General features: G+C 36.7%; 1 protein-coding gene across 5 annotated transcripts in view; it reads left to right on the forward strand.

Moving 5' to 3' along the window:
- Positions 1–12,364, forward strand: part of LPIN1 (lipin 1) — a 45,140-nt gene extending 32,776 nt beyond the window's left edge. For all 5 annotated transcript variants that reach the window (XM_032184201.1, XM_032184198.1, XM_032184202.1 and 2 more), the window contains 5 exons: positions 1,030–1,116; positions 3,984–4,136; positions 5,719–5,833; positions 8,144–8,247; positions 8,698–12,364. In XM_032184201.1, the coding sequence (XP_032040092.1) occupies positions 1,030–1,116; positions 3,984–4,136; positions 5,719–5,833; positions 8,144–8,247; positions 8,698–8,857 (619 nt within the window). In that variant the 3' untranslated portion in view covers positions 8,858–12,364. The remainder of the gene's footprint in view (positions 1–1,029; positions 1,117–3,983; positions 4,137–5,718; positions 5,834–8,143; positions 8,248–8,697) is intronic.
- The last annotated feature ends 1,971 nt before the right edge of the window (positions 12,365–14,335 follow it).

Genomic DNA, 14,335 nt, shown 5'->3' on the forward strand with positions numbered 1-14,335 from the left:
GAGTCTGTGTGTGTGTTTTTAACCTTGCTTTAAAATACTGCAAGAATCATTGGCTAGATTCACGATTTCACAAAGACATATGCTACATGTGCTCATATTTGTTACCTACTATTGTTTTATGATAGTATTTACTGTAGTATTGCAGGACCTTTTACTTCTTGCTGTGTCACATTTGTGAAGTACAATAGATTCACTTAAAAAGAAGAAACACCTGCATTCTGTTTTAAAAGGCATTACTGGGGCATTACAGTGAGGGTCATTTTTATCTAGTAGACAAGACCTTAGATTTCTTTCAAAGCAAACTTACCTATGTATAATTAGTCTTGAATTATTGTTATTATTTTTTTTTAATCTGGGATGAATTAAAATACTTGATTTGAACTGAAATATCTTTTTTTTTTCCTTGCGATTAATCAGTTGTAGGACAAAATGCTTTTCTGGTGCCAACACACATTAGTATCCCCTCCTTTCTGTTTTCTTAAGTGTCAATGAACTGAATGGGATCTACTTTTGTCTCTGTTATTGAGCTAACTGGACAGTAATTGAATCTCTTCACCATACAATACTATGGCAAATCCATCCTAAGCCACTGCCCAGTCTTTCTCTCTTAAGATTGTAATTTCCCAACACTACCTTATAGGTCGATTTGGTTTATTTAGAAAACATGCAATGTAAACCTCAAAAAGTATGCTTAATATCCTCTTGGCTACTCGGTAGGTCTGATTGATAGCCTATGTTCTGTAACTTCCATGCAAGCTCACTAGCTTATCCACACATCCTTATCCTTATCCGCACAAGACTGATTAAAACAACATAGACATATCAGTCTGTCTTGAAAGAAAAGGGAATAAAATCATCCTCTTCTGATTGCAGTTAGTACCTTGCAGAAAGCCAAATTAATTAGGGGGACTTTTATTAGCCTTATCTGTTATTATTTAAAAGCAGTAAGCTTTTGTTGGTGGTGGTGTTGTTTTTTGTTTTGTTTTATTTTTTTTCCATTTCAATTACATTATTTTTTTCTTTATTCAGGTCAGATACTTTAGGTCATATTTTGCCTACTCTTGGCAAAGACTGGACACACCAAGGGATTGCAAAGTTGTACCATAAAGTGAGCCAGTGAGTATTCAGTAAATCTGTTCATACATCTGTGGCTTGCATGTGTTTATGCATTTGATTCATTTGCATCTAAAAATTAAAATCTCTCTAGACTGTTAACCTTGGAGTTTAAGAGCAATCTCATCTGAAGCAATGAGATACTACGATGCTTACACAGTATAAACATCTGCTATGCAATGTCACAAAGCAGGCTTTTCTCTGGGTATCAAGAGCAAAAGCCCCCTGCCAATGAGTAGTGATTGCTCTCTTAACCGTTCCAAACAGATAACATTGCAGTTCCAAAAACTTGAGTCATTTGAATGAGCTGTATAGCTGCAGTAAGTGGAACTTCTTGCAAATTGGGAGTTGAAACGCCATTAGCTTATAAGATGTTCATATACCTTCCCATCTCTCCGTGTTGACAGGATTGCAAAATGCATAAGGACTGTGTGACAGAGGGTGGTCACTGTAGGTGGAGATCCTATTGCCAAACGTGACCTGCCTGGTAGTGTAGTTAGGTGTCTAACTTAAACTAATTGTGTATGTTTTTTGAAGTGGTGAGTAGAGAGACATAGGCGTGTCTTCATCTGTCATGCAGAGAAGAAACCTAAAACATACAGGATGAGTCAGTTTAGTGGAGTTTCTTCTCCTTCCAGTGAGCAGAAAGGGAATTAAAGAAACAATGTAGACTTGAGCTGTCTAAACATTAGACTTTTAGTAAGTCAAGGGAAATATCAGCCTTAAAGCACGGCACATCTCATCTTGAGTGGATGTAGTCCTTTTTCAGATACTCATTGCTTTCATATATATATATATATATATATATAGTGTATATATATATATATATATATATAGTTTAAATAACGATGAGCTTTAAAGATGGTGATGGTAGTCTTTGTGCCTGGTTATATAATTTTTAATTTTTATTTCCTATGTATATATTTGCTCTTAATCCATTATTAAGTTGCAAATTTAACAGGAAGGAACAGTCTTAAAATATTTTTGTGTCATTAGTTAATTTTGATTGTAGGTCATAAGTAGACATTGCTTAAAGTGTAATTTAAAGGCATTGAAAGTCAACGAGACCTGCTGTGAAGAGCCTGAGGAACTGGCTCTTAACCTGGCAACGTATTTGAGCTGCAATAGCACAGCTCAGTAGCTAAAATACACTTGTGACTGTTGGTCCACAGGAATAAATGTCTTCTCTGCTACTGTTACTGCTACTGATGGAAGGACCTGAACTCATCATAATCTCTTGTTGGTTGTACGCTCAGACACCTGAGGTGTAATGATGTTTTGAAATAACTGTTTTTCTTTATTGACTGTTGAAGAAATGTTGAGTAATAGCAGATCAGTGGAACTTTATCTCAGTTAACGTCATTAACATGGTGAAAATCCTAGTATGACCAGTTTTTTCAATAGCAATTGAGAGAAAAGGAAGTTAAGAGTAAAATTAATCGATATCTAAATGGGATCAGATGAAATATCTGTTATATTTTGATATCTGTTCATATATATGTTCACGAATTCAGATTTTTAGCTTCAACAAAAAGGTCTTGTGATTGTTGTCTGTTCAAGTTGACATTTCTACTTTATGCAGGAAAAAAATCTTGCATAAAATTCAGTTGTTCTTATATATTCAACCTACCACAATTGTCTGGAGAGCCTCTGGTACACATAACCACTGTCCTCATAATTAATATGATTTGTTCTGTGCACTAGGGTTACAGTAAGGCTTGCTTATTGCTTCTTATTTTACATGGGTAATGAATTATAAATTATGGATGATGGAATCTAAATTATGCCAGAGACATTGGTCAATGCTTTTATTCTGTATAGGCATACAAAATTACAGAAAAGACAGGGCAGCCTGTGAATTCATGTGCTGAACAGTATTTGGTTTCTGTGTATAACTTCAGCATTACCTTTTGTGAAAACGTTAATTTTTTATTTTTTATTTTTTATTTTAATTGCACTTGTTATTTCTATGCCTGCCAGCACTGTCTATTGTTAGGGCTTTGGTGATCAAAAGCATTAGGGAAAAATGGATTCGAGTCATGTTGCTTTTCAAATTACCGAGTTAATTATGTAGCAGCTAGATTTTACAGCTGAACACTACAGAAATGTTCAATAGTTAGATTTAATGACCATGCATGCACTGAATACAGTATTTATTTCGCAAATAGTTTCTTTGTAGGACTTGCAAAAGAAAACGCTATTAGGTTGAACTATGCCTGTTAAGTTGCACTAATGTCATTGGACTCTGTTCCATCATGACAGAACCAAGGATAGCCAGTGACTTTGTCTGAAACTTTTATTTCAGTACCAAGACAAGAAAGTGTCAAGATTACTTCTCACACTATGGTTTGCAGTTTTAATTTGCTCAGAGTTGAAACTGCATGTTGCTGCTGCACACATGCATGCAGACCAATCTTTTCTTCCCCTGTCATCTTCACCGCTCTCCCCAAAACCCTCTCCAAAGGGGCCCAAAAGGCAGGAGTGTAGCATTGTTAATTTAGCAAAGGTTAATATGCTGTTGTCTGCTATATGCCAAGTGTTTTCCTCTTGGCAGATATCATTTCAGTTAATTCTAAGGTCTATGGTTTTACTGTGCAGGGGTGGATAACAACCTGTATGAAGTCATGAAAAGACCAGGGATAAATGAACCCTCTCTAGGTGTAAATCATAAACTGTAGTAGAGCCAGACAGAATTTAGTTATCCAGCATTCTGAAATAAACATTTTTATTCATTTTAAATAGGTGTAGGTTAAACATGTCTGTTTTAACCATTATGATTGATTTGTGCAAAAACAAACTCACAATTATTAATGTCAAAACACCTGCTTTATTTTTTTTACAGTAATTTCTTCTTTCACTTCTGTTCACAGAAATGGATATAAATTTTTGTATTGCTCAGCACGTGCTATTGGGATGGCGGGCATGACCAGAGGATACTTGCACTGGGTCAATGAACGGGGAACTGTGCTGCCTCAAGGGCCAGTGCTGCTGAGTCCGAGCAGCTTATTCTCAGCTTTGCACAGGTACTGCAATATCACCTTTATGCTGAAAGAAACTTGGAGGCTGAATTCTCAGCTTTTTTTTTTTTTTTTTTTTTTCTTTTCCTATTCTATGGGAGCACTTTAAATCATTCGTAATCATTTTTCTTGAACATGAAAATGAAATGAATGTTTTATAGTCCGACTGCATTGTGATACTCTGTGGGGATAATGTTGTCCTTTCTAGGTGTTGATTTGTAACAAGTGAATCCTAATAGCACAGATCATGAATATTGTACCTTCTTCCTAATTCAGTGAGGCATGTCAAGTGATTACTGAAAATATTTTAAGATGTTAAAAGCTGCTGTGACAGAATTTCATTAGAATTTTTAATGATAGGTTGTTCAGATGCTCTTCTGATTGAGTGACATGCAGGCTGTCTTACCAGTCATGTTCTAAATATAAGAGAACGTAGAGGCTTTCAGTGTTCTTCTCTGACTGATTAAATAGTTTTATTGAAAGGGTAGGTACTGTCATCTTACGTTTTCCATATCTAGCAATATATTAGAAGTGATACTCTTTTTGATATGTTTTTTAGACTAAAGAACGCCCATTTTTCAGTATCCAATGTCTTAACTTCTGTTTTCTGTAGGCAAGAAATGACTTCATTGTTATCCATGGATTTATTAGTTGTGGCTTTAGGGGCTCTGAGATCAGGTGTATATGGAACTGGGGGAAAATGGTTGTCTTCCTCTTTTGCACATCCTCAAACTTTAATTTATATGTGGAGTTGCTATTCTGAAGGGCCGTATTATACTGCTTTGAAGCCTCTGTGCTACTTGCATCTTCCTTGGCATATGTGTTGGTGCTAGGATGTGGGATTCTGAGCTTCTTCAGCGCTTTTGTGTCATGCTGGTGTCTTCCTCTGTTATGGGAACTCCAGACTTTGCCACCTGTTCAGCATCCTTGCCAAGAGAAGCTGTTGTGAAAGGGCTCTTGCCCAGAGATGAGACAACTCCACTATTCATTAATGAATTCTGTATTCAGTAGGGAGCAACTGAAGAGAAATGGAAGATTTTTTTATTCCTTAACTTCTGCTAATTAGCAGTGATGGATGACCCTGACTGTAGAAGGATCTTAACAGGCTGAGGTCCTTTCAGCACATATGTTAATTGTAATCCTTTAATTTAAAAGGAGAAAAAAAAAAAAGGTGGAAAAAAAAAACACCATACACAGTGAGAGCTAATATAATCTATGAATCATTCTGCAGTTCTCAGGAAGTGGTTTACTTAATAACAATTTATGTCTTAAGATTTTATTTAGCCACTGCTCCCTGTAATCAACCATCTTTGCTTACTAACCATCTTTATCACTTAGACTTCAATAGAAGTCCCCTTGTTTCAGAGGATTTATTTATTGTGCCCATTATGTAAGCTTGGGAATGCTATTTCGTCTTCATGGGCCTTCTGATTTCCAAATGAAGATTTATTGGAGAAAGGTGGGGGCCTGATAGGAATATCCAGCTAGGTAAAAATGTTGAATAAAGAAAGTAAATTGGTTTATGCTATATTTCATATGTATATTTCACCTTTTTATTTTATTTTATTTTATTTTTATATAATTTCAGGGAAGTGATAGAAAAGAAGCCAGAAAAATTCAAAGTTCAGTGTCTGACAGACATAAAAAATTTGTTTTATCCTAACACAGAACCCTTTTATGCTGCTTTTGGAAACAGACCTGCTGTAAGTAATCGCTGAAATTTATGTCTTTTACAGAGAACAGAAAGGTTGCTGTTATTTTGTGATTTTGTTACATTAGAACCTAGAAGCTTTAAATAGGACTTAAGAATATTTGATTAGGCCTCATACAAAGGATAATATAAAGGTTCTTCCAGAAAGATCTCACCATGTAGGTAGAAGAGAGGTAGAAGAGAAACAAAGTAACTACATTACATCTGCATAAGTTAGCATAACAAGAAATACTGATTGAAATCCTAACTACATAAAAGATCTTTAAACTTGTGTGAAAACACTGATCCCATTTTAGTGATCCCGTTTTATCCCATACTGATACAGCGCTGATGAGTTACTTCTGGACAGACACAAAATCCTTCAGATGAATATCAGTGGGACTTCAAACCCTAAGTACATCCGGAAGGATTTGGATGTCCCACTAAAATTGAACATTTAACTTTGAAGTCCTTGATACTGAGAGGAAAAGTGAGGTCTCTCTCACCCATTTGAAGACTACAGAATTGGGCTATAGGCTTTACTTACTCTCTTTTAGGCCCAAAGGACATATACTTTTATGCATCCACAAAAGGCAACAGTCTCAGACATGCTGAGACCTGAGGAGCATGGAATAGATCCCAGCTGTAGCTGCTTGGAACTGTAAGACCTTAGACATGTCCACTGGCAAAAACATTGATAGCCTGAGGAAATCACAAGTATAAATATGGACACTAGCTATTGCCAGTGTGAAAGTGAACATTTGGAGACTGAGCATTTTTAGATGCCTAAATGTTGGACAGAAGTGCCTGGCAAGATATTTTGGCTCTGAAACTGTGGATGTTGTAGCTACATTTGGGAGAAATCAGCATGTCTTTCTGTTGGAATTTGTTTCTACAATTATCTCACATTTTTCTTAGAGTTGTTGATATTTATGAGCAGTGACAACTCTTTCAGCTTCATCTTTTAGCAAGTTACATAATTTAAAACCATTATTAGTGAGGACAGGAGGACCTCACTGTCCAATTGCTTTATCTGGTTGTTATATCATACACAGCTTAATTTTGACTATCAAGATACCTTTAGACATATGATTTTGAAATAACTTTGTAGCTACTTCTGTGATTTTGTATTATGGATAAAGCCTACCTCTAGTTTCATTTTTGTTGTTGTTGAATGTCAGGGAAATAAAACCATTATTTTCATACTCCTTTGATTGCTGTTGGAGTGCAGTCTTCAGATGTAAAATATGCTACTGGCCTTGTGAACATCAGGATGATAGCTTTCTCAATTTTATGTGCTGCTTTTTTTTTGTTTTGCTTTTGCTTTTTGTTTTCTCCCCTCAAAATTAAGTGAAATTTCAATACTTATGCACCTGTACAACATAAAAATTAAAATAATTTTCATATGTTCATTAACCTTTCAGTCTTTTACCACTTGAATTTTTAAAACTATACCCAATGATTTACATTAGTAAAATGGAAGCTTGGTCTCATCTTTTGGGGGTTATTTTTATCTTTGCTTTTGTCAAATGTTTTTTGTCAAACATTTTTTTCAGACCAGAACAAAACTTGTTCGTTGCTTGTGTTAACAGTTTGAATTTCTTAAAAGTTATTCTCAACTGTTACTTCTAGTTGAATGCCATAAAATAATTCCCAGAGTTGTAGCTGCATTACCACCTGGCGCTCACTGCTGCAGTTACAGTGTTTATACCTTACTTTCCCCTCTCTTTCCCTTTCATCGATACATAGCCAATATATGGACATTGCATAAATCCAAACTCAGCAGGTAAAAGATTTTTCCGGGGGTTTTAGTGTAAGCAGAATTTTTACAGCTTTTTGTAATCTTGTCCTTACAAACTAATCACTATTTTCTAGCAGTTATGTTTTAACCCCAGTACGTTGTTGCAAGATATTCAGTACAATACACTCAGGAAATGAAATATTATCTGAAAAATGAAAGCGCAAATACTTTTACTCCCAAATAACATTACTTTTTTATATTTAATTTTATTTTTTGTGTCAAGGGAAGTAACTGGAGAAAAAAAGCAAAACAAAACATGATTTTGATCAATAGTTTAATTTACAGTGACAAACTCCACACCTGCAAATGATCTGTTTCATGAGCCTTTCATTAGTCTGAGTTCAAGTTTTCAACATATTTCAGGTTGAGAAATTCATAGAATTTCAGGTGCACAATAACTAGGTAAATTTAGTACCAATACTGTGTAAGTATGTTTTTCTGTGTAGTAGATTTCAGCAAGAAGAGACATGACCGTGCAAAGGCAGAATCATAATTCTTTTTTTTTTTTTTTTTTCTATTTAGGATGTTTATTCATACAAGCAAGTGGGGGTTTCTCTAAACCGCATATTTACAGTTAACCCCAAAGGAGAACTTATACAAGAACATGCAAAGACAAACATCTCATCGTAAGTAATCTTATCCCTAAAACCTTACAGGCTAAATAATTTCCTTTTATAACTTATAACTTGTGTCCAAATATAGGTTTCATTTTACTAATGAAAGATTCCTTAGAATATTCCACACAAAATATAAAACATGTAAAATACAATACAGACTTTCTACTTTCCTTCAGTTAAACTGATAAAGACATTATTTAGTATTTAGTTCAATATACTCCATTTACTTTAATCACGTAAAAGAATTATAAGTGTGCAACCTTAAATAAACCACCACAAATGAACAGATTTCTTATCTGAACTGTGAATGCTACCTGGAAGCTAGGCACCAAAATTGAGTTGAATTTTACAGTTTCAAGGATGATAACTTGTTCATGTAAGAGTAGCCATGCCTTGGTGACTGGAGACTTATTTAAAAAAAAAAATCAAAATAAGAAGATCTTTTTATTTATTTTTCAGTTATGTCAGACTATGTGAAGTGGTAGATCACATTTTCCCTTTGCTGAAAAGAAGCCATTCTTCAGACTTTCCTTGTTCTGATACCTACAGTCAGTTCACCTACTGGAGAGAACCTCTACCACCTTTTGAAACTCAGGATGTACATCCAGCCTCATCTTAACTGCATCTCCGAACTGTCAGCCTCGGATCAAAGAATGAGTTAGCTTGTATTGCAAGGACTTCACTTGGCTTTTGCTGTTGGCAGTTCAGCTGGAATCTGTGATGTGAGCATTGTATTCCTTTGCTGTGAGCAAACTTAGAAATGCTTCTTCATACTTAGTCACGTTTCCAGATGACAAGAGTGAGTTGTACTAGGAATGGGAATTACATTCCTAATGTTCCTTCATCCAGCAACTCAAATCGTGCCATACAGTTTCATTGCCTAAAGTCAAATAAAAGTGCAATGATGACAGAGTTGCAGTTAAACACATCATAAGGTCATGAAGTGGTTCTGTATCTTTCTTGTATTACTGAAGTTGTCTTTCATCTCAGAAACCCCTGCAAGTTAGGGAGCTGAAGGTGCTCACCATTCCTGACATCATTTTGTGATACATGTTGCAGCTCATATGTCAAAATTCCATCCTCTGAAAGAGCGAATGATTGAGTAGGGTGGTTGGACCAGATGACCTCCAGTGGTGCCTTCCAACCTTAACCATTCTCTCATTCCTCTTTCCTCCTTGCTTGACCATCTGATGTTTGTTTAACGGTTCATTACTGGTCTAGGTCCTCAGCTGTTGTAAATTGGTGTAGCCATCGAAGACGATGGAGTGTGTTGATTTATTTCAACATGTTGTTTTGACCTGCTAATGCTTTTTTTTGTGTTTGGAAATAAATGATGTGCAATGTAAATGGAAGTAAATTAAATAAGATGGCCGGATTCTGCCAGTCTTCTTCAAGTTGAGGAGTACCATGTTTCAGAACAGTTATTTGGGTTAAGATACGTGTGAAAGTGTAAGATATAGGCTGCTGTGTGTAGTGCCCATCTTACTGAAGTCAATGGTTTGACTCTGGTGATTTTTCAGTAAAAATATCTTACGAAGTGGATATGTTGAGTTTCAATATCATTGCTGAGCCAAGAAAACTGAAGATTTTGTCGATATTGAATAGTTCTATTTAAAATGTTATTTTTGGCTTAAGTGTGAACTTTGATGCTGGTGAGTGATGCATCTCAGGTTTTTACTGAATGGATTTTTTTTGTTTGTATTTTTGTTTGTATCATAAAGTACAGATGCTTTTAGTGCGATTTACTGTGCTCCAAGAAAACAAAATCTTTCATCTTTTTTTCCCTCTCATTTGTTCAGACACAAGCTGTAGATACTGTTTTTGCTACTTGCTCTCAACTGCCTTAAGATTTAACTGTGCATTGTAGAAGCAATACTGCAGATCAGTTGATGATATTTTCCAAATGATCTGCCTTTACACAATGTGGTACTTTTAAATGTATGCATGAAATGGCCAAATAATCCTCAATGAGCTGGTAGCTAAGAAGGTGATTTTTTTTCCCTTCATTTTAAAATGTATTTAAAAGTTGTATTATTCTCTGAAACATTGAAAACGGCATCATGAGATTCCATGTATATAGTATTTCAGTATGGTTAAAACAGTGGTTCATAAGCTGTGATCTCTGCCAACTTGTGATCTGTGAGGCTATGATACATGTTTTGCAGCTGCTTTGCAGTGTTTTCAGTTAAGGGTTTAATAATAGGAAGGCAGAGTGGTCCAGGAGAAATTTTAAGATGTGATTGTGGTTGATTAGCACCCAAAGGTTTGGGAACAGCTGCTCTGCATCACATTTGTTCTGTTTCAACAAATTCTGGTTTTGCATCTCAAAAGAGTGGTAACAACATAGGTGGGATGGTAATTCTATAATAGGGATTTTTAACTTCTTGTGCTGCAGACTTTATCTGAGATGTCAGGGGGCCAATTTATGATTTCCCTGTGCCTTCAATAGTAATTAATAAGTGCAATCCTTTATACAACTGCAGTGTGCATAGCTGCAATGTGCAGTGGAGAGACCTTCCTAAGTCTTCCTTTTCACATGAACGTTGTGGGTTCAGGCAAGGTACACATCCATTTCAGAGATACTGGAATTAGTAGACAAACAGAAAGAGGACGAAATGCATATCCAGTGCCCCAGACTGATTATGCTGTCTTCAAAGTTTAAAGAAGGTGCAAATATCTTTTTACTGTCAGAAAATTTGTACCACATTTCTTAAATCTGTCAGACAATCAGTGAGGATCTCAGGTTGCCAAACCGAGATGGTTGCATCTCTAAATATAGCCACGCTTTAAGTATCCATTTATACTTGTCGCTAATGATTGAATTAATGGATGAATGTACCAACTGAATTCTGTGTTACTCAGTTCTTGTAAAGGTCTGCTTCAGTCCATTATGCAAATTAAAACCAAATCAGCCCTTCTCTTCAGTTAGAGGCCATCAGGTTTTTTTATTCTTCACAGTAGTTGAGATTGGCTTTCCTAAGGTACTGCATGCAGTAGCTTTCACCAGGAAAAGAAAGGTCCCAGAGACTTCTCCACAATCGAAGTCTAAAGCCTGTGTGTATTTGTTTATGACTTAATAAATAGCCTGTCCAGGGCTGTTACTGCCATGTATTACAACCCAAATGATAGTGTGAATGAGTGGTCCTTTTAATTCCATCAGATTTGTAAGAGCAGTGCCACGCTGGTGCAGGCAACCCTGAGGTGCTGTGGAATCCCCATCCTGGAGTTTTCCAAGACTTGGTTAAACAGAGCTGTGGCTGACTTGGCTCTCATGTTGTCTGCTATCTGCTGCAAGCATGAAGTTGGACTAGCTGACCTCCAGGGGTCCCTTCTGACCAACATTGCTATGATTGTGAAGTTAACGCTGTGCTTCTGACGTACGGTATAACTAACCCTTTGTGTCTGAAAGTTTAAATATAGCTGGAAAGTGAGACAAATGTGTGTTTATATAACTCATGTTTATCAAACCTGCTCACAGAAAAGACAGTTAAGAAAATCCAAGTTTTGACCTGCTAGAAACATTGCCATACTTTTAAAGGGAGCTTAAGATACTTTGTTGTGGTAGCTGAGCAATTTTATGCATAATACTTACACTGCTGTGTTAATTCCTAATGAAGAAAAAAAGGACGGTTTAACAAATTCCTACTCTTTCTGTGAAAGAAAAAAAAAAAAACTTTCTCAACTTTCCTTTCAGTGTAATGCTGGTTTCTGTTACAGAAAGAATATTTGGCTAGCATAAATATGCAGAGACATTAAATCACTGTATAGTCTATTTATACGGTACACATAAACTAGAATATGCAGCAGTGAGGAGTGACTGATGTTTATTTTCATGAAGCTGATGACCATACCCCTCCAGCTGTGTTGTGTGAGGGACAGGATACCATGATTGTTGTATTAGTTGTGTTACAGATAAAATGTTACTGCTGTAATATAGGGAGGGAGGAGAAAGAGTATTGGGTATTTTTATTTGTAGATATGGATTATTATTTCAAAGACTATTTATATACAGTATTTACTCTGTATATGTATGTGCTACTGGAATGATGAAAATCATTTTAACACCTCATTTTGATCTGCTGAATGCAACGACGATAGAACTATATATTGTAATAAAGGCAAATGTAAATTTCTTCTGACTTTTCTATTTTTGTGTATGCTTTGATTTCGGCAGAGTGCTTTTTCAGAACCGTTGGAGCTCTGAAGTGTGGAATTTGTACATATCCTCTCAGTTGCTTATCTCTTACTGGGGCTATCCAGTGTAACTTCCAGCACTTGCAAATTTTTTGCTGTATTGGAGTGTTTGATCCAGAGCCTTTTCACGTGCAAGGAGTCAGGGAGGCAGGGTCAGGTTTCAGGCTCTCACTGTGCTGGGGTTTGAGGACAGCACCTGGGAGCCAAGAGTAACCAGATGGGAATTGGAGCAGCAGGACCAGTCAGGAATCTTACCATACCCCAGATTTTTTCCCATTTTCCCTTTGTCTAATTCTTGGAGTGATCTGGAAAACTAGCTATCTGATTTGAATGGGATTGTTGTTATTCACAGTAACAAGACCAGATATTCTCTCTCATAGTTTCCCTCTCAACTGTTCCCCCTCCTTAACCCCCCCCCACACACACACACTTTTTTTTCCTTCTTTGACATTGGCCATTCAGCTGGCAAGAAGCAAATAACATTTCCTCATGTCTGTGAGAATACAGAACTGCTTTTTGCTCTCTCTGCCAGGTTTGCTAAGCAAACTAACTGCAGCCGTAGCGATACTGACGGGCTGGTGTTGGTATGAAAACAAAGATGTTTGGGGTTGATTAGGCTCTACAGCAGCTAAAGGTCTGTGTTAAAAATACAAGAGCAGCCGTATTTGGGCAGCCTACAGTCACTGCTTCTTCAATCTTCCCTATTTTCTGTATGTCTCTGGCTTGTATAAACATTTACACTAGAGCTCTGGAGACAGGCTTTGAAATGAAGGTGCTTTTTTAATTAAAAGTCAGAGAAATGATGCTTTTGCCTCTGCAAACCAAACTTTATAAGGACATATTCATTGCTCCTGGAACATCTCATTAACACAGAAAAGTCAGGGGAACAAACCTCCTGAGGAGTGAAGACTGTTATTTTTTGATGCTGTGGAGAAGGTAGGGAACACTACCCAGAATACCACGTTAATTGTTTCCTTTCAAATAAATAGTCTTCATTTGCATTGCAGATGCCATCAAGTACATCAGAACAGATTATTGCAGGAGGCAGAAGACTGTTAGTGCCAAGAACCTAAAAACTGTAACTTTCAACTCATCTCTGAATAGGCAAAAAAAAGTGAAGCCTGGGGGCAATTTTACTTATTTCATTTTATTGCATAAATACTTGTGAAGGGAGTACACTCGCAGTGCCATCACCAAAGGTGGTCCTAACCCTTCTGCTTGGAGTAAAATCCATCACCTCATTTCTTTCTGTAGCATGACTGAGCAATGCAAGGAGAGGAGTAGTTGTAAATGAGAGACAAGAGGCTGGCTCTAGTGAAAACCCAGACGTGGTACACAGAGATTAGGTGCTGGATGTTTTTAGGAGGAGGTCCTCATCAAGACCTTTCTAGCCACTGGAATGTGAGGGTGAGAAATAAAGATGAAATGAGAAATGAGTTTTCTTCTAGGAGGCACTAGAGAAAGGGAACAAAACCAGGGTAAGTGGCCAAAAAACAGCTTCTTAATTCCATGCCCATGTTGAACCTAGGTGTCAAGTGTTGAGCTCCCTGCCTCTGGACCAAAATCCAAGTGATAAGATGAGTGGAAATGGCCTCAAGTTGCACCAGGGGAGATTTAGGTTGATTATTAGAAATTTCTTTACTGAGAGGGTTGTGCGGCACTGGAACAGGCTGCCCAGGGAAGTGGTTGAGTCACCATCCCTGGAGGTCTTCAATAAATGTGTAGATGTAGAACTTAATAGCATGGTTTAGTGGTAGGCTTTAGGATAGAGGTTGCACTAGATGATCTTAGAGGTCTTTTCCAACCTGAAAGATTATGTGATTCTATTAAAATCCCATGTCTCTACATTGAACAGAAGGAGTGAAGGCCATTTTGGCTTCATTTGCCAAGCAGGAGAGAATAA

The sequence above is a fragment of the Aythya fuligula genome, chromosome 3 (assembly GCF_009819795.1).
Source record: "Aythya fuligula isolate bAytFul2 chromosome 3, bAytFul2.pri, whole genome shotgun sequence".
Taxonomy (NCBI): Eukaryota; Metazoa; Chordata; class Aves; order Anseriformes; family Anatidae; genus Aythya; species Aythya fuligula.